Below are 19178 nucleotides of genomic sequence, written 5' to 3'. Positions count from 1 at the left end.
GGCTACTCAGCTTCTCTCGCGCCTGAAACGGAAAGATGGACAGCTAAGCGGAAGGGAAAAAAAGAAGAAGCAGCAAAACCAAAACTGTTGGGGGCTTTTTCTTTGGCGGATGCTTCCCGGAAGACGTGGAGGGAGGGGGAAGGAAAAGAAGCAGGGACGCCGATAAGGAAGTGATACCTTCCACGTGGGGAGTCGAGCGGAAGCTTCTCGGGAGGACTGCAGGACCCTTGGCTCTCAAAGGGCATCTGGTGACGACCAATAGCGTTAGCGTATGGTTTGTTTACTGCATCGATTTCCATAGCATGAAGCGCTCTCTGTCGACCCCATAAGCCTTTTCTGTAGCGGCGATTTACATGGTTAGGCTGGTCGGTGAATATGCTACGCAGTACAAGAAAAATGATCTTGCCTGCACTGCAAGGGGTACGTTTTATACGACATGGTTTTTCCAATATGCGTATGAAAATGAGGAAAAAAGAGATTTAAACAATATCAACAATTAATATTGCAGGGATAAAATAGGGGCTCATGATACTGCAGGGTGTGGGTGTGCAGTAACGTATCACAAAAGACCCACCATATAATCTTGAATAAATTAGCGGGTTTTTTTAGTGACATGCAATATGCTGCTAATGCTTTTAACAAAAATATTTCAAAGGTAATGACTGTTTTGATGTGTATTTTGTCTTCGAAGTGTACAGGTTGCAGAAAAGCAAGAATTATCACTATGAAATGCTTCAAAGACTTTTTGAATCTTCAAAGAAATTACAGTCATCCAGCAGGTAATTTCTTGACAAAGGTAATTCTAAATCTACATCGCTTTTGACTCTCTAGTAAAGTGCTACAAAGATGAAAAAAATAGTAGTACCAGTTTGAATATCGCTTTCATTCCACTGAGACAGTATTGTATGGTTAGTGCTTTTTGTTACAGTGAAATTCTGCAATCAGAAGAAGATAAAAAGTTCCTAATTTTTCAGGTTAATTCCAGATATTCTGTGAAATATTTAAAAAAATATTTAACATGATCCTGTAAAAGTACTTTTTTTTCCAGAATGCATGCAGCACAATATTTCTATACACACACTGTTGATAGGGAATAAATCCTCTGGAAACCCCAGTTATGTATGTAATGAATAATACCACTTTATAATGCTTTGGTATGGCCACACTTGGAATACTGCATTCAGTTTTGGTCACCACGATGTAAAAAAAATGTTGAGACTCTAGAAAGAGTGCAGAGAAGAGCAACAAAGATGATTAGGGAACTGGGGGCTAAGCATATGAAGAACGGTTGTAGGAACTGAGTATGTCTAGTTTAATGAAAAGAAGGACTAGGGGAGACATGATAGCAGTGTTAAATATCACAGGGGCTGCCACAAAGAAGAGGGAGTCAAGCTATTCTCCAAAGTACTGGAGGGTAGGACAAGAAGCAATGGGTGGAAACTAATGAAGGAGAGAAGTAACCTAGGCTTAAGGAGAAATTTCCTGACAGTTAGAACAATCAGTGGAACAGCTTGCCTCCAGAGCTTGTGAATGCTCCAACACTGGAAGTTTTTAAGAAGATGTTGGAATTTGTACTATGAATATTTTTGCTAAATAGCTAAGTGGATTATCAGGTCTAATTTCTGATAATTTTTGTGATAAAATGAATTTAGACATTCTTTCCCACATTCCAGATTAAATAGCACTTTTAGAATAGACAGTGTTGTTTATTTTTTTTGAAATGGAAAAAGAGGAACTTCCTCCAATAGCAGAATATCTCTGATTGGAGCCTGCATATACTGTAAACATGATGCTTTCTATTTATTAAGATAACTACAAATGTAAATGTCAACAACTTTTCTATTTCACAGGTGAAGTAAAATCTTTACGTTCTGTTTTAACTCCACCAATATCTAAGTGAGTAATAAGGTTTTTTTATATAGTATGTAAAATGTAGTAAGACTACCTTGGTTAGGACTGGAAAACTCATTTGGCAACAAATGTTTTAAGTTTCTTTGTATATTGTATGGAATATTGTAATAAATTTAATAAAATTATAACGATGCTAAATGAAAATGTTTTTGTCTTTTTCTTCAGGATTCGCAACATAGGTATAATGGCCCACATAGATGCAGGAAAAACAACAACTACAGAGAGAATGCTCTATTATTCTGGTTACATAAGATCCCTTGGAGGTTAGTGGTGTGAGAGATAAGAAAAAAATTAAGTGCAATAATTATTTTTCATAGCGGTTAAAATCTATTTTATTTTCTTCACATTTAAACTTTCTGCTTAAGCATTTTCAACAAAATCCTACATCACAGAAAAACTAGATATAATTGCACTTAACTTATTGCCATCTTTGCTATCCCTTTCAAGGGTTTAGCTGGCCAGCTCCCCCTTCCTTAGACTAAACTTTTCTTTAAAGAGGGGAGGCAGCCATCAACACCAAGACAAAGTGTTATCTCTGTGAACTTGCAAAGCTCCCTTTATAGGCTTTGAAATCTATGAGACAGAGAAAGCTGTAATGCAAAATTGTTTCTTGGAGATTTGCTAAGATCAGAATCTGACCTGAGCAAATAGTGTTATAAGTTAGCATGTGAACTCATTTTTGTTTGTTTCTTGAAAATGAAATTTTAATTTGGCTTTCTGTCTCCTTTCCCTCTCCTCTTCCCCTCTTTGCATTTTTTAACTTGCAATCCTCATGCTTTCAAAATATAGGATATTGAGAAACATTACAGCTGTATCAACTTTTTTCATTCCTCTCCCTCCCCCAGCCCCATAGCAATTAAAAGGACTGGGGGGTGCTATTCAATATTTATTTATAGTTGTGTATCTTATCACCCCACATTTCTTGCAAGAGATAGTCCAGGAAATAGGTAGTCCAAGAGATAGGTAGTGGTGAGGCTGATGTTATTGTTTTTCAAAAATCAAGACCACATTATAGGTTTCTTGTTCAACTAAGTAATCAATTGGCTCACCAGGTGTTATATTCTATAACACTTATTATATTACCAAGAGCTCAAGTTATTTGATTAAAAGCATGCTCTTTCTATTAAACAGATGTTGATGATGGTGATACAGTAACAGATTTCATGGCACAGGAACGGGAACGTGGCATTACCATTCAATCTGCTGCTGTCACATTTGACTGGAAAGGCCATCGAATCAACCTGATAGATACACCAGGTACCATGTCTCCCTAATGTTAAGAGCACAAAGAGCTTAAGAAAATAACGGCAAAGTGATTTCATTTTTTTCAATTATTTTATTGGGGATTATATTATGCAGGTAAAATTTATACAGCTACAAAAAAGAGATACATTAAAAAAGTAAAAGGGGCTAAAAAGGAAAAGAGGAATAAAAGAAAAAGGAAATAAAAAAGCCTCTACCTCTTTCATTGCCAGCAAGTATAATCAACATTAAGAATTTATCACTATCTCTTAAAATAAAACCATTTCTTCATTCCATATTTCCCCCTGTTCCTATAAACCCATCTCTGAAACCCGATTGCTTTTTATTAAACAGCAAAAGTGCAATAGGACTAAATAACAGCATAAGCATTGCATATTATATCTAGGGTAGATCCATGTTTTCCCTTTAAACAACCCCCGCATTCCAGGTGTGTTAAACTGGCAGCCCGCGGGCTGAATGTGTCACATGCAGGCCATGCCCACCCCAGCTCCGTGAAGGAGAAAAAAAATCACAAAAAGTCATGTGATGACAACGTGACACTGCGAGTTTGACACCTGTGCCCCATTCCCTCTCTTCAAATAATCAAAATTCAATTCCACCACAAAAAACAACAGTTCTTGCTTTCCATGAAAAATCAATTACATGGAGCACATATGGGTGACGTGACAATTTCTCTTTGACTTCAGGGAGATTTCAACCACCCGCTTCCTGCAATTGGGCACTTTCTCAGCCACAGGGTGTCCCTCATTCCCCTCTTTTTAGAAAGAGAGGCATTAGGCTCACTAGAAGTGTCATGCCAAAGTGATTCCAGATGGCTATGATCAGTATAGATGATTCTTCAGGAGGAGAGCAGTCAGCTCAGTAGACCATTCTTATTTTGGCCTAGCCACTTCCCAAGGGCCAAGGGTCATGTGCATCCTTATCAGCAATGGGTTTCACATTTTGTTACTACTGGTTTGCCCCCTCCCCCCTGCGCCCCTGCTCGCTTTCCCTTCCGCACATGCGCCTGGGCTCAGAAATGTGCCTAAATAGGAAAGCATAGAGCCGGGGCGAATGGGCGGGCCCACCTGCGATTTCCGCTACCGGTTCAGGTGAACCAGTCCGAACCAGCTGAATACCACCTCTGATCCTTACATAATGTGCCTTTTTTAAAAAAAAATTTTTTTTATTAAATAGTTTTACACTGTTTTGTACTATTACAAAACAAAACACTTTACCTTCCCGTGTGGACTTTAGGTCACGTGGACTTTACTGTAGAGGTGGAACGTTCCTTACGAGTGTTGGATGGGGCAGTGGCTGTTTTTGATGCTTCAGCTGGTGTGGAGGTAAAAATGACTCTTTGGTGGCTTTGCTTCATGTCTTGGGGATGCTTAAGGATGAGAACTTAAGACTTACTCCCATTAGCAAATGGCTCCCTTTGCTTGCATCTCTGCAAGAAATATATTGGAGGGGAAAATGTTGTGGCCGAAATCTGGTTTACTTAAAACAACCAAATCACTTTGAAGATATAACATAAAGTTATTAACCGTGTAAACAATAAACAATGTATTCTGAACTTCTAGCAAAGCATTGGCATATAGCTTAGCAGCTCTGAGCAAAAATAGAGCTATAGCTTATTTACCTTTGGTCTATCACATTTTAAGAGAAGACAAAAGAAAAGATAAACACAAAGTAAACTACAGCATAATGAATTGTTTTTGATGACAGCCTTATTTATCCCTTCCAAGGTCAACATGGCAGCTATACTATCTCTCAACGTATAGTCAGTGAATATAAACAATTTGGATCTTTGGTTCCTACCTGATTCCTCCCCATCATCCTAAATATCATACGCACAAATATGGGGAGTAACACCCAAATTGCTGGATACATGGTGTGGGCAGAGTCTGTGTCCAAAAATTCACATTAAATAACTAAATGGAAATACAGTTCAAGGAAGAAGTGCAACATATAATTGGCAGAAATTGTGAAATTGACAGCTTTGATTAAAGAAAAGACTTTGACCAATTTTCTGCTTGGGAGCTACTTTTGGACTTTTTGAGAGAAACTGAAAGAAATGAAATCTTGATTTTGGAACTTTATGATTAGATTTATATGTGATTGTAGTACTGCTGTAGACCAGTGATGGCGAACCTTTTCGGCACCAAATGCCCAAACCGGAACATACGTACGTGTGCATACGTGTGCGAGCGCTGGAGCACCGGAAACCCGAAGATCAGTTGACTGGTGCGCGCATGTCTGTTTTTTGACTGTTTGGGGGGCCATTTTCAGGCCATTTTTCGGCTTGAAAACAGCCTGAAAAATGTCCTGAAGGCCTAAAAAAGCCCCCAAAAGCAGCTTATTTTTTAAACCTGTAGAGCAACTGGTGATGGCACGAGTTCCCACAGAGAGATCTCTGCGTGCCACCTCTGGCATGCGTGCTATAGGCTGGCCATCACGGCTGTAGACTATTGTTAAGTTTAAACTAATAGATGTATTTTTATATCTACTGAAGAAAGTGAGACCATTCTGTTTTTCTTTTCTTTTCTTTTGCTCTTTCTTTTTTTCCCATTTAATATTTTTATTGAGTTGTAAAATAAAGTAAGATACAAAATACAAAAGGAAATAAGAAAACAGTGGGGAGGAAGTGGGGAAGAGAAGTGAGGAAGGATAAGAAAAGAAGAAGAAAAAGAAACGATTCTCTCTGTTGCAGTAAAATAAAGCATCGTCACAAGTTTTTGTTTTTTCATCATAATACGAGCAAGCCATTGCTATAAAGATCTATCAATCTAATCGGTAAAACCCAAAAATCAAAGTTTCATTCTTTTCCACTTCAAGCGCAAAGTTCAGAAGAGGTCTCCAAGTGGAAACAAAAGTACTTATCTTCCTTTGCTCTTTCTTATTGCAGCTGGATCTTGCTTTCAGTTTGACTTTTCCTTCTTTTCAATTCCTTTTTTTTTGCTTGTTTACTTTTTATTCATGTTTTGAAATTTAATCAAAAATATATTAAAAAACAAGGAAGAAGCACAGCGTGGCCAGACCTCTGGAATTTCAAGTATCCTAAGTAATTCCCTTTCTACCGAGAGTCAGCTTTCCCAGGGACAAACTCAAGTTACTTTTAATTTTTTCTCTCCAGGTCAAAACAGGGTTCAGCTTGGGTTTTTCTTTTTTCTGTTTTTTGCACATGTACAAAAGCACAAAGACCATGTAGCTGCAGGGGGTTAGGTAAAACAACGTACACATCACCTGCTACCCTCAACAAGTACTTACAAAACTTTCCCCTGTACAGAACGGTATCTTTTAGGAACTGTTATGACACATAATGAGCATGACCAAGCAGTTCCAATTTCTGCAGACCATTGTGCTGTAAGCCTCACAAAATGGGCTGTTTGTACTCAGATCTAAGAGGGCATTGTCTATGTGACAGCAGAAGAAACGTTTTCCTGGTTTTAATCTAATAATAGCTATCATTTTGGTAGCTCCTTTTGGAATTTGCAAGCAACTATCTCTATCTTTCTGCAGTATTTGGAAACTATACATTTCTGAATTTTGTATTTAGATAAGCAGTGCTATTGACAAGACATGGATTTTTTTTTTAAAGTGATTAGAAATTCCTAAGCTTTAGTTTAGTAATACCAATGATGTAATTTGTTACAATTTATCGTTGCTGACTTAACTTCTAATGTGATAGAGAAACCATATCCTTCTTTCTATCCCATTTATACTTAGGTTTTGTATTCCCTGTTCCCTTTAAAAAAATCTCAAAGCTGGAATTCTTTAACTTTGCAGTTATTCATTTTTAATTCTTTGCATCTACTTGTCTACTGCAGTCTATATTTCCTACCTTCCTTATGTTAGCACTTAGGTTTTCTATTAAATTCATCTTATTGCAAATTTCATGGGTAACAACGGGTTTTTCCCCCCCTTTGTGTATCATGGAAATAAATATTTACATGTTTTAAGGGACAGAAGACTGCCACTGTAGAGAAATGATTAATGCTGTACATTTTTGCTTAGGCACAGTCTCTGACGGTCTGGAGGCAAGCAGACAAGCACCATATACCCAGAATTTGCTTTTTAAACAAGATGGACAAACATGGAGCAAGGTACCAAAATAACTATTTTTTTTTTTGGGGGGGGGGGAAGAAGGACTACAACAATGTGGAGTGATAGGCTATTACTGAATTTTATAACTTAATAACTAATCAGTGAAAATATTTCAGTTCTGAACTGAATTGAAGAAGCTTCTTGGATGAGAAGCGAAACATTTTCAAAGGGAAAACCAAGACATTCCAATTGTCTTTTGGAAAAAGCACCTTTGGGGAAAATCTTGTGCAAGCATTATAGCCAAATAATAATTTCTTATTTTTGTAGCTGTTGCGTTACTTTGGAAGTTTGGAGAAGAGAATAATTTAATGGTTAAAGAAATGTAACTGTTCTCTCTAAAACAGTAATATTTTGTCTTTAGTTTCATCCATTCAGTTGAGAGTATCAAGCAAAAGTTGAAAGTGAAGCCTTTACTTCTACAGGTAATTTTAGAAAGTGATTAATATTTATTAATTACATATAGGTAGTCCTAGTTTTGCAACTGCCTTGTTTAATGATTATTTGCAGTCACACTGATGGAAAAGTAACTTCACGACTGATCCTTATGTTTGTGACCTTTGGAAGTCGGTAAAGCAAAAGAAAGGTCAATAAAATCATAAGTACAGTTATGGTTTCATTTAGCGACCACTTGGCTTAAAAGAGTTGCCAGTTCCAATTCTAATGCTAAATGAGGTCTACCTCTTACTGCTTTTTAAAAATATTGTTATACTGTTATACAGGCGTGTGTGTATGTATTGCAAAATCTGCATTTCCACCCGACCCTGGGGTTGACCAGAGCTGGTATTTACCGGTTCTCCGAACTACTCAAAATTTCCGCTACCGGTTCTCCAGAACCTGTCACAACCTGCTGAATTTCACCCCAACACATACATTATACTATTTGCATAATGCTGGATTATTAAATTTGTGGGATGACACCCAAGTGTACATCTCAACACTGTGCTAACTGAGTGATGCCATCAATATACTGTCCAAATGCCTGGAGATTCTCTGGGTCTTCGTGGGCTTCTGTCAAGAGAAAGCATGTCTGTGGATTTTGGGGTCCTTTAGATGTGGGAATTACCTCTGATATTTGGATGGGGTTGTACTTTCCCATTTAGATATGCAACGTGGGGGTTGTCTTGGACTGACTGCTCCTGCTCAAAGAATTGTGTCTGCCTCCCTGGATTGACAGTCACTACAGACAATCAACCTCTCTTCATCCCAGAGTTCGGTTTACATGGGGCTGCCCTTAAAACCTATTTGAAGCTACCGTTGGTCCAGAATGTAGTGGCATGATTCTGTGGACATGCCTCTGTATTTGAGGGACTGCTTGTCTTCCATGGTTTTTGCCCATCTGTTAAGATCAGGCAATTGATGTACTTTGGGTCCCTTCAGTTAAACAATGCCATCTCAGGAAGCATTCCTTCTCTGTCGCTGTGCCTGCCTTTGGGAATGGTGTTTCTGCAGAGAACCATATACCCCTTTAAAAATGAAATTGATGGATTTAAGAGGCCTAATTGTGTTTTTTATGGGATATGGTTGTCTGTTGACTTCAGAGACTTTATAAATAATATTTAGTGTTACTTTGGTACTACTGTGCCTTACCTTACTGACCCTGATAGTTTTTAATATGTTTTTTGTACAGTTGCCAATTGGAGAAGCAAAATCTTTTAGAGGAATCATTGATGTGGTGACCAAGGACCAAGTTATCTGGAATGCTGTCACTGGATTGGATGATGGAAAGACCTTTAAGCAGAAATCCTTAGAAGAAGCTGGAGATCTTAACTTGTTAAGAAATGCCAATGATGCAAGACATACCTTAATAGAACAAGTAAAGTTCTAAAGTAAATATATAAGACACATGAGAATTAAATTTAAAAGTCTTGCTGATTAGAGAATTAATCAGTCTTGCTGATTAGAGAATTGGGGGAATTGGTGCACATATTTGGAGAATAAATAAATCAGGAAAGCTGACCTGGAAATAATGAAATACAAGCCAGAGATGATAGGCTAAGTTTATTTGAACTTGCTGTACAGTGTCCGATGTACAGCTGCTTGAATAAATAAATATGGGTAGTTGAAAGCTATACATTGAGAACTACATATATTTGCTGCAATCAAATAATGAAAATAGTGCTATGTTCTCATTTTTGATCAGAGTGTTCTGCTGGGATGTGTATTGCTAAATTCTTAATTGCTCCTGTGATGGTGGCAAGCATTTGCAATGCCTTTGATGCAAATTAACATTGAATTAGCATATGTTTCTCTAAACGGCATAACAGGATCCTTTCATTCTTGTTCAACTACACCAGTGGTTCCCAACCTCTTTTTGGCCATGCCCCACTTAAGCATCTTTAAAATCCTGATGCCCCCCCACCCCCTTGTGACTTTTAATTCTTACTTTACTCAAAAAGTGAACTCTACTCAGAGGAAGCCTAAAAGGCTTAACTTGGTTTAAACAAGATTCAAATTGTCCCCATTAAAAATCAAATTGCCCCCCTGTGAGGCGTAGGCCACACGTTGGGAACCACTGAACTAGACAAATGCTACATTTAATGATTGAAGAGGTTTCAATACCAATTCCCCTCCCTAGTCCTAGTCCAGTATTAATTCTTGTACCATATTGACTCTTCACTTATTTTAACCTAAATTAATTATTGTGAGTTGCCCAACATCACTGACAGTTGCTTATAATATAATACACAATAATATACATGTTTTATTTATTATTATCCAATGTAAACATTAGCTTTGATTAATACAATACATGCTGCTTTAGTAGTCCTTGACATGACTGTAATGTTGCCTGCCCATTATGGTTGCAAGTTGTAATGGTGGTTAAGCAAGGCAGCCATCTGATTGCCTTGCTTAACAATCCCCATCCCTGCTCTGCCAGAGGTGATCATGAAGTGGAGCATGGGGTGCCTCAAGGGTCGGACAGGCTCTGAGAGGCCTAGTGCAGACTTGGGCCTTCTGCTCCGGGCATCTCAAGCCTCTTCTGCCTCCAGAGGCTTCCCACCCCCTTGCAGGCCTTGGACTCTTTCTTAGCCTACTGAGTCCTCATTGGCCTTTAGACTGATCTCCCACCCCAGTGTGTTTCTGGAGGCCTTGGGGCTCTTTACTACTCCATTGACTAGGGGTGGTATTTACTTACCTTCCCTACTGGTTCGCAAATGTGAGCATGTGTGCATCTGCGCATGTGCTCAGCCTTCTGCACATGCTAAAAAAAAGGGCCTAAATGGGACAACATAGAGCCAAGTCGGGTTAGGGTTAGCGATTTCCACTACTGCGATTTCCGCTACCAGTTTGGGTGAACTGGTCCGAATCGGCACAATTCATCTCTGCATTGGACCCTACATCCTCTTCGCTCCCTCACCACCATCACTCACCTTCTGCAGACTGGAAACTGGAGAGTGTGTTGGGGAAGAAGGGCAGGCTGCTCCAACCCCTGACATCCCCAGGCCCCATGGCTTTCTCCTGGAAGCAGGTACCATTTTCAGAGCAGCCGCAGTGAATTCCACTTTTTCCGTTCACATCCTTTCGAGCCCATATCAGACTAAGACAGTGATACTGTTCAATGAGGTCTCCAATAAAAAATGCCCCCTGGCGCCTTGTGAAACGTATCCTGAGATATGTTATTGTTTTGGTCACTTTATTTTAATTGAATCAATTTTGGTTGCCATAGGTGTCTTTGAGGTGGCGCAGTGGTTAAATGCAGCACTGCAGGCTACTTCAGCTGACTGCAGTTCTGCAGTTCGGTTGTTTAAATCTCACCGGCTCAGGGTTGACTCAGCTTTCCATCCTTCCGAGGTGGGTAAAATGAGAACCCGGATTGTTGAGGGCAATATGCTGACTCTGTAAGCCGCTTAGAGAGGGCTGAAAGCCCTATGAAGCGGTATATAAGTCTAACTGCTATTGCTATTGCTATTGAGGCACATTAAATCCCCATGTCTCTTTAGGTGCGTTGTTGCTGACCTCTGGTGTAAGACATTTGTAACTGCATAAGCTTATATAAGGAAGATACTTTTAGGCTAGCAATTAAGGGAATTCATATTTTCATATTGTTAGATTAAATAACATGACCTTTATATCTTTATTTCATTAAGAAGCTAGCAGACCTAACGTAAATAATGTGAAATGTTAACCATTTGGAAATGCATTATCTTTTAAAGGTTGCAGACCTGGATGATGAATTTGCTGAATTGGTCCTTGGAGAATTCAGTGAAAGTTTTGATTCATTACCAGCTGATGAGGTCTGTGCCTTGACTCATTTATCATGTAAACTGGATTTTATATATGAAAATATACTTGTGTTGAAAAAAGAAGCTACTGACCTCTTTTCCAATAGAGTGTCATAGATTAAAATAAAATAGTTTCTTTGAATAATATTGCTCAAGTTCGAGGTAAAAATAATGATTAGTGAGAAATAATAGGGAATTGAATCAGATTGGATTGCAGAATATGTTATGGCAAGAGGAAATCTAAATTAGATTTTCTGTATCAATTAAATGCTTAAGCCACCTTTCTGGATCAAAATTACCTGAAGTGGATATTAAGCTATTTTAAACTAGCTGGTATGTGAAATGCAGCAAATGTTTTAGAATTATTATAAAAGATAAAACATACTATCCACTCTCCTTTCAAATTGACCAGTTGTTATCAGTATTTCAGTTTTGTTAAAAAAAATTAAATTCAAACAACACAAAATGGTTCGCAGAAAGCTTGGATTTGCAAAATGACAAAGATCCCATGTCATTTGAACAGAAGGAGGGATTTGCAAGCGGTTTGGGATCTGGTTTACACTTGCTAGAGGAATGGTACAAAGTTTGTTAACAACTACCGTAGTCAGTTATTTTAAGGCATGTGAGCATCCTTAAAGGAGCAAGTTACAAGTTTTAATAGTGTAAAGCATGGGTATCAAACTCGCCATATCACGTTGCCATGACATGATACATCGCAACGTTTTTCCCTTTGCGGAGCTGGGGTGGGCATGGCCTGCATGTCAGCTTGATACTTAATGTGTGACATTAAGTATGGAGCAATTCTAGCTGAATTCATAAAAAAGGGTCTTTTCTTGAATTGGACTCATTCTGTGGTGGTCTTCATTGTAAAATGTATTTCCGTTATCCTCTTGGGATATTTTTCACATTACACGAAGCGCTTGATGGTTTGCATATTCATGCACAAGGGGGAGATTTGGAAGGAGAGATGCAGTGACCCCATATGTCTGAATGTGGAAGAGGATAATTGTGAGTTTAGTATCACTTTCCACAAAAGTTAGTTCAGAATAACTCTGGGGGAAAAAGGCAACTTGTAATTTTGTTGCTGACTTGTTTAAAAATGATCAGAGTCAACTTTTAAATCATAGTTTTCACTTCTTATATAACAAACCAACCAGCTGAGAAACCATTGTGCTGCTAGTTTTATTCCTGTTGTCTCAGCGGCTGGCAAACTCAGCCATTCATTTCTTAGCAGCTGATATTACTGTTAAGCTGACAGCTTGAGAAGTAATTAGTCTAGGAGAAAGGTTCAGTGACTCTGATAAATACCATATAATTTTATCAAGCTGTTTCGAGTGCCCATGAACACAATAGATATAAATTCAAGTAATAGCAAACAGTAATGCCAAGCAAAAACCAATCAATGTATCTAAGAAGTGGAATAGGCAGATGCCCATTTGCAATTGCACTTACTTTGATTTGTTGTTAACTTTTTGAGTCAATCAGTGTATCCAGCCACATGTTTTTTATATTGCATTGAATTGTAAGCATGCATTTGTTTAAAATAAGTGTGTCTTCTCGATTTTCTACAGCTACAGGCTGCAATACGAAGAGTAACCCTGGCTCATAAAGCAGTGCCTGTGTTTTGCGGAAGTGCATTGAAAAATAAGGGTGTTCAGCCCTTGTTAGATGCGATCACCAAGTATTTGCCTGCACCTGATGAACGTAGTTATGATTTCTTGTGAGTATGGAATAAAGATGCAATTTCATTTGATCAAAAGTAAGCAAGATTTGTACAGCAAAGAAAATTTAATATCTTACGGGATGGGCAAGTAAACTGAATTTTGGAGAATCAGGAATATGGAAAGCATGCTACAAACACAATGTACTGTTAATCGGCAAGAGACAAACACAGCCAAGGATTCCAGGAAGCCTAATCTATGCAAAGATCTTCCCACTTAGTATTTCAGGGTGATTAAGGAAATACAAATAACATGTCTGCAAATGCAGCGGAAATCACTCAGTTATCAGTAATTATGGTGTTTTCAGTGAATGAATCTGCTGCTAGATGCTAAGTATTTTTTTTTCATGTCATGATTTCTAAGATGAATAGGTGGACTGGCTGGTTTACTTATTGATTGATTTAATTGATTTTTCCAGGCCGGCGTATAAAGATGATCTATGTGCTCTGGCATTTAAAGTTCTTCATGACAAACAGCGTGGACCCTTGGTTTTTCTGCGCATTTACTCTGGCACAATGAAGCCTCAATCGGCAGTTTATAATATTAACAAAAATTGCACGTGAGTTTTTTAAAAAAGGGTTGGTGGTGGGAAAAGGCAAATGAGCTTAAATAAATGGGTATCTCTGAGGGGACCGAAGCCTAATCCGAGTCAACTGTTGCAGAGAGAGAATGAGTCGCTTGCTCCTGCCTTTTGCTGACCAGCAAATAGAAATCTCTTCACTAACCGCTGGCAACATTGCCCTGACTGTGGGGTTGAAACAGGTAAAAAAAAAACAAAAAACCAAACCCTCCTGTGATTTCTCAAACTTTATATTTTGTAAACAAAAAAAATCCTGCATCCTGATTAGTTTATGGAATCAAAATCATTTTGCTGATTTAAATGTCTGTGGAGATTCTCAGTCATCCAGGTCATGGTTGTTTCAAAGGTGCTTTTCAAGAGGCAACTGGACTTTCTGACCAATTTGCTGATTTAAGTTTTCTCATAGGTAACCTTGCAACCTTGGAACGTGGTGGCTCAGTGGCTAAGACACTGAACTTGTTGATCAGAAAGGTTGGCAGTCCAGCGGTTCGAATCCCTAGCGCCGCATAACGGAGTGAGCTCCCATTACTTGTCCCAGCTTTTGCCAACCTAGCATTCGAAAGCATGTAAAAATGCAAGTAGAAACATAGGAACCACCTTAGGTGGGAAGGTAACAGCGTTCCATGCGCCTTTGGCGGTTAGTCATGCCGGCCGCATGACCACGGAGACATCTTTGGACAACGCTGGCTCTTCGGCTTTGAAACAGAGATGAGCACCGCCCCCTAGAGTCGGGAACGACTAGCACATATGTGCGAAGGGAACCTTCACCTTTAACTTTGCAAAATAGTCTAATCAGGATTTCCTGAATGTGATGCCCTTCAAATGTATGGAGACTGCAGCTCCCATATTCTTTGGCATATATTCTTTTGAGGCTATAGAAAATGTCTAACCATACATGGAATAGCATTCGACATTTATTTTTCTAGAGAGGAATAATACGTGGAAATCTTCACAAAATTTTTCTTCCATTTTTAAAAAAGTGCTTTTATTGTGTAAAAAAATAATTATTGTAGCTGCAAAACAAAGGATTGGATGTGCTTGTCCTTTAATTGGGAAAAAACAATGCTGGACAGCCAATTAACATTCAGTGTTTTTTAATGATGGAAACCAATTGTGTGCTGGCCATTCACCATGCATTTTGTTATTTGGCTTGCATTAGAGTGCCACTGGCGACACCATTGTTACTTCAAAAGCGTCTGCAGTGGCTGCAGCTCGTCGAGCTGGAAGATACGTGGAATCAGCACGTGGTCAAGCTAAAGAAGTACAGAACCTCCTGTTAGCTGGCATTGAGATTCCAGAACCGGTCTTCTTTTGTACCATAGAGCCACCTTCCATGGCCAAACAACCAGGTACAATTCCGTTTCTGAAATAGGAGAGTTGTGCTTGTAACCTTTCCATGGCCCTAAAGAAATGGGATGATTTGTTATTTATTAATAGGCACAAAAATATATTACAGTTGACTAGTATTCTTATCTAGACCATGTCTTCAATTGTGAGATAATTTGAGAAGGAATACGATCCTGTTATGGGTCTCTAGCTTAGCAGGTAAACTCATTAATTCAGATTTTAGGATAAATATCCAAAGGTCACTGTACTCGCATTGCACATCCGAGGTGATCATAGTCAGCAACTGTCTGTGTTGGTCGAAAGACTTTTTGGAACTAAGAGATGAGGAGATGAAGATCAGAAGTGTGAGAGTCCCTTATTTATTCCTGATGAAGAAGAAAAAGAGGCAAGGAGGAATAAAAATCTTAGACACCGTTTTTTAAGTAATGATTGACAGAACAGCTTCATGGTTTTTAAAAAGAGAAGAGAGAGAAACAATGGAAGAGATAAGCCTAATGTAGCTTTTTCTCCCTGGCCTGCTTTTCACTCTCTTAAATTTTGAAACATTGTCTTCCCTTCCATGCAGGTTTTGGCCTGTAGTTTGGAAATCAAAATTTTAAAAGAATAGAATTAAAATTGTTAATTATTGGTCTGGCTAGGAAACCCCGGTCTAGCATGCTGCTACATTAACTTTGGAAGAGTTGAATAACTTATGGGTAATATCACATCTTTTCTTGAGAGTTGTCACTTCTTACTGCTATTATTCTCCCTGAGGGCACAAGAGTCAGTTTCACTAGAGTACTGTAGAACTTCATGCCAGGATTCCTCACCAGTGACCCTTGCTAAGGCCCTGGGAAACTGCAGTACAGAAGAAGAGGACCACAGTTATGTTCTCTGTATCTATTCTAATCAATTATTTGCTCCAGATCTAGATCAAGCATTGATTTGTCTGCAGCGTGAAGATCCAAGTCTGAAAGTTAAGATTGATGCCAATACGGGGCAGGTAAGGTTTACGATGTTACCCTGTTTTCCCGAAAATAAGACCTCTCTAGATAATAAGCCCAATCAGGCTTTTGATGTTGTATTTGTGCTGATAAATAAATAAAGGGAGACTAGTATAGATCTATTTCAAGCTATTTAGCTCTCATCAGCTAGCCATACCCTTACTGGGATTTGAACCTGGGCTATATTACATACTAGGCAGACATCTTAGCCATTAGGCCACAGGCTCTTATCCGTTATCAGCGAAGCCAGGGTGAAAGGTATCTATTAGATTTTTTTAATAGATACCTTTTTTAATAGATACCTTTAATAGATACCTTTATTTATCAGCACAGATGTCTGCCTAGTATGTAATATAGCCCAGGTTCAAATCCCAGTAAGGGTATGGCTAGCTGATGAGAGCTAAATAGCTTGAAATAGATCTATACTAGTCTCCCTTTATTTATTTATCAGCACAAATACAACAAAATGTAACAAAAAGGCAACAGTAAAAATATTGGGTTTCTGCCTGTATATACACACACACACACACACACACACACACACACACACACACATATATGGGTACAATATAAGGAAATGAGATGTAAATTGTAAACAGTGATTTGGAAAGAAGGATAGAAAACTTTGTTATTAAATATTATGGATGTTTAGCTAGAATAGGATATAAGGATTTAGTGTCATTGGAGGATTTTAGAAATATTAAATGAAATGCCAGTATGTGGTTATGTATTAAATTTTGGTATATTTTATGATGAAGGACGTTTAAACAACTATAGTCAAATGAAAATGGAGGTATGATGATGGTAACATGCATAAATATCTGAGTTAAAATACTTTAGTTAATATGAATTATGCTTGATGACTGGAAGAGATGCACGAAAGTCTTTTGTAACCAACTGATACACTTTCTACAGTATGTAAAAAAGGAAGATTTTATGTGTTGTGTTTGTTTTGAAAATAAAAATAAAAATTTTTTTAACCCCCCCCCCCAAATATTGCAACATAGCAGCAGCCATGAGGTGTCCATGCTTGCATCTGAAAAATAATAAGATCTCCCCGAAAATTAAGGCCAAGTATTTATTTTGGGGGGGCGGGGTCAAAAGAAAAGAAGACCCTGTCTTATTTTAGGAGAAACACGGTACTATTATTAAACTTACTGCTATGCTCTAAGGCAGTGAAGCATGAATCCTTACTGCTATGCTCTAAGGCAGTGAAGCATGAATCCTGTGTAGACCCCTTCTCCTTTTTTATGGTGGCACTACCTTTCAGCTGACACTGCTGAAATCAACGGAATAACTTTTGCTGAAATACAAAGCATCTTTTTTTTAAAATTGTAAACTGCCCAGAATCATTTAAGTGAGATGGACAATGTGGAAATATGAATGAATGAACCAATGTTATTATTTTCTGCTGTTTTTCTGTGTCTATTTTATATCCCATCCACCACCATCCCAAAATAGGATCTATGTGCTCCTGGTGACATCGCGACATTTGCATTTCCTGCAGACTTTGGAAGGAGCAAAAGTTTCATCTCCAGCTGCAGAGGTTCTAACATTTATAACTCATTGTTCGTATTTATACTGGTGTCCATATTGGCTTATGTAACTGGACGGGGAGAAGGAGGTTCCCAAATTATTTTCCCATTGCAGCTGTAATTATTTCCAGAAAATCTGCTATGAAAGAAGGAAATCTATGAAAAACGGATAGACACTGTTTAGCTCAAATTCACTGCCAAATGCATTTTGCTGTCTGTATTGCACTCCTCTCTCGTCTGCCTGGTTTTAAAATCACTTTGAAAAGTAATCAGTATATGCCATGCTTTGATGATGCTACTTTTATGAATATTTTTGCTAGACAATTCTTTGTGGCATGGGAGAACTACACATTGACATCATTCATGACCGAATCAAACGCGAATACAAACTGGAGACTTACCTTGGACCTCTTCAGGTTGCTTATCGAGAAACAATCCAAAATTCAGTTGAAGCTGCAGGTACATTAAATGTCATAGAACTGCAAATGAAGGACTTAAAACTGGTGGCTAGTAAACACTATGCTAATTTGATGGCTTGAACTTCGTGCTTGATATGTTACTTGATTTCATTACAGATACACTGGACAGGACAATAGGAGAAAAGCGACATCGAGTGACGGTTGAATTGGGAATTAAGCCATGGGAGGGAGAGATGCCAGCAACAGCACCAGTCATTGAGTATGGTGAAAGTATCAATGACTTACTTTACCCTGACCTTCGTGAAGCTATAGAAAATGGAATTTCAACCTCATACCTTCAAGGTAAAGAGTTATTTCAGCAACTGTTTTGAAAGTCTCATATTGGAATTTTTTGAAGAAGTAGACATTTGTTGCCTACAAAAGAGCAAGGCTGTCAGGTAGAAATTAGCATATGTCCTCCTTTCCTTTTTTTTAACTGAAGATGCAAATGAACAAAACTGCTAGAGAGAATAGTTGCAGCTTTTTGCTGTTTGTTTTTATTAGTAAAGTGACTGGCCTTGAGATGTTTACTCTGCAATCTGCAAAATACCTTTGAAAAGAAACAGGATGATGCCATCTGAACAGATTGAATTATCATCTGTATGGTTGATTCAATGTAAAATTGTTACTGATACTTCATTTTGTAGGACCACTTATGGGCTATCCAGTTCAAGATGTGGCAGTCACTGTCCGGGCAGTAGATACAAATGCTGATACATCACTAACTATGGTTTCTGCATGTGCATCTCGTTGCTTGCAAAAGGTATAAATCAAATAATCTTATCCAGGCCAAGTAGCAATTTTTTTGACTTCTGTAGTTCTCTTTGTTGTTGTTTACGATATTTATTTTCCAACATTCAGAAATGGTGAGACTGGGATCATGGTGAAGATGCATATTTTCTGTTTTTTTATATAAAAGGTTTTATTTCTTTAAAAAAAAAGACAAATATTTCATCATTCGTCAATCATTAAAACATTGAAGTACAATTTTTTTTGTATGCCCCTCCCTCCCTCCACCCCCCAACCCCCTCCTCCCCCCCGACTTCCCAGAACCCGTACACGGTATGGATT

General features: G+C 38.3%; 1 protein-coding gene across 4 annotated transcripts in view; it reads left to right on the top strand.

Moving 5' to 3' along the window:
- Positions 1 to 41: 41 nt before the first annotated feature.
- Positions 42 to 19178, top strand: part of GFM2 (GTP dependent ribosome recycling factor mitochondrial 2) — a 22926-nt gene continuing 3789 nt past the window's right edge. The window contains exons 1-18 of one of the 4 annotated variants that reach the window (XM_032212701.1): positions 42 to 420; positions 692 to 779; positions 1851 to 1896; positions 2077 to 2174; positions 3043 to 3168; positions 4411 to 4499; positions 7171 to 7259; positions 7622 to 7682; positions 8888 to 9073; positions 11415 to 11495; positions 13055 to 13203; positions 13623 to 13763; positions 13867 to 13966; positions 14944 to 15133; positions 16037 to 16113; positions 17970 to 18108; positions 18225 to 18410; positions 18755 to 18870. In XM_032212701.1, the coding sequence (XP_032068592.1) occupies positions 376 to 420; positions 692 to 779; positions 1851 to 1896; positions 2077 to 2174; positions 3043 to 3168; positions 4411 to 4499; positions 7171 to 7259; positions 7622 to 7682; positions 8888 to 9073; positions 11415 to 11495; positions 13055 to 13203; positions 13623 to 13763; positions 13867 to 13966; positions 14944 to 15133; positions 16037 to 16113; positions 17970 to 18108; positions 18225 to 18410; positions 18755 to 18870 (2007 nt within the window). In that variant the 5' untranslated portion in view covers positions 42 to 375. Of the gene's footprint in view, positions 421 to 691; positions 797 to 1850; positions 1897 to 2076; positions 2175 to 3042; positions 3169 to 4410; positions 4500 to 7170; positions 7260 to 7621; positions 7683 to 8887; positions 9074 to 11414; positions 11496 to 13054; positions 13204 to 13622; positions 13764 to 13866; positions 13967 to 14943; positions 15134 to 16036; positions 16114 to 17575; positions 18109 to 18224; positions 18411 to 18754; positions 18871 to 19178 lie in introns of those variants that run through there. The other 3 variants (XM_032212702.1, XM_032212703.1, XM_032212704.1) reach the window with 3 other exon arrangements.

Source organism: Thamnophis elegans, chromosome 3 (genome assembly GCF_009769535.1).
Source record: "Thamnophis elegans isolate rThaEle1 chromosome 3, rThaEle1.pri, whole genome shotgun sequence".
In the NCBI taxonomy this organism is placed as follows: Eukaryota; Metazoa; Chordata; class Lepidosauria; order Squamata; family Colubridae; genus Thamnophis; species Thamnophis elegans.
Note: the sequence above shows the minus strand (reverse complement) of the source record. Positions and strands in the feature narration are given on the sequence as shown.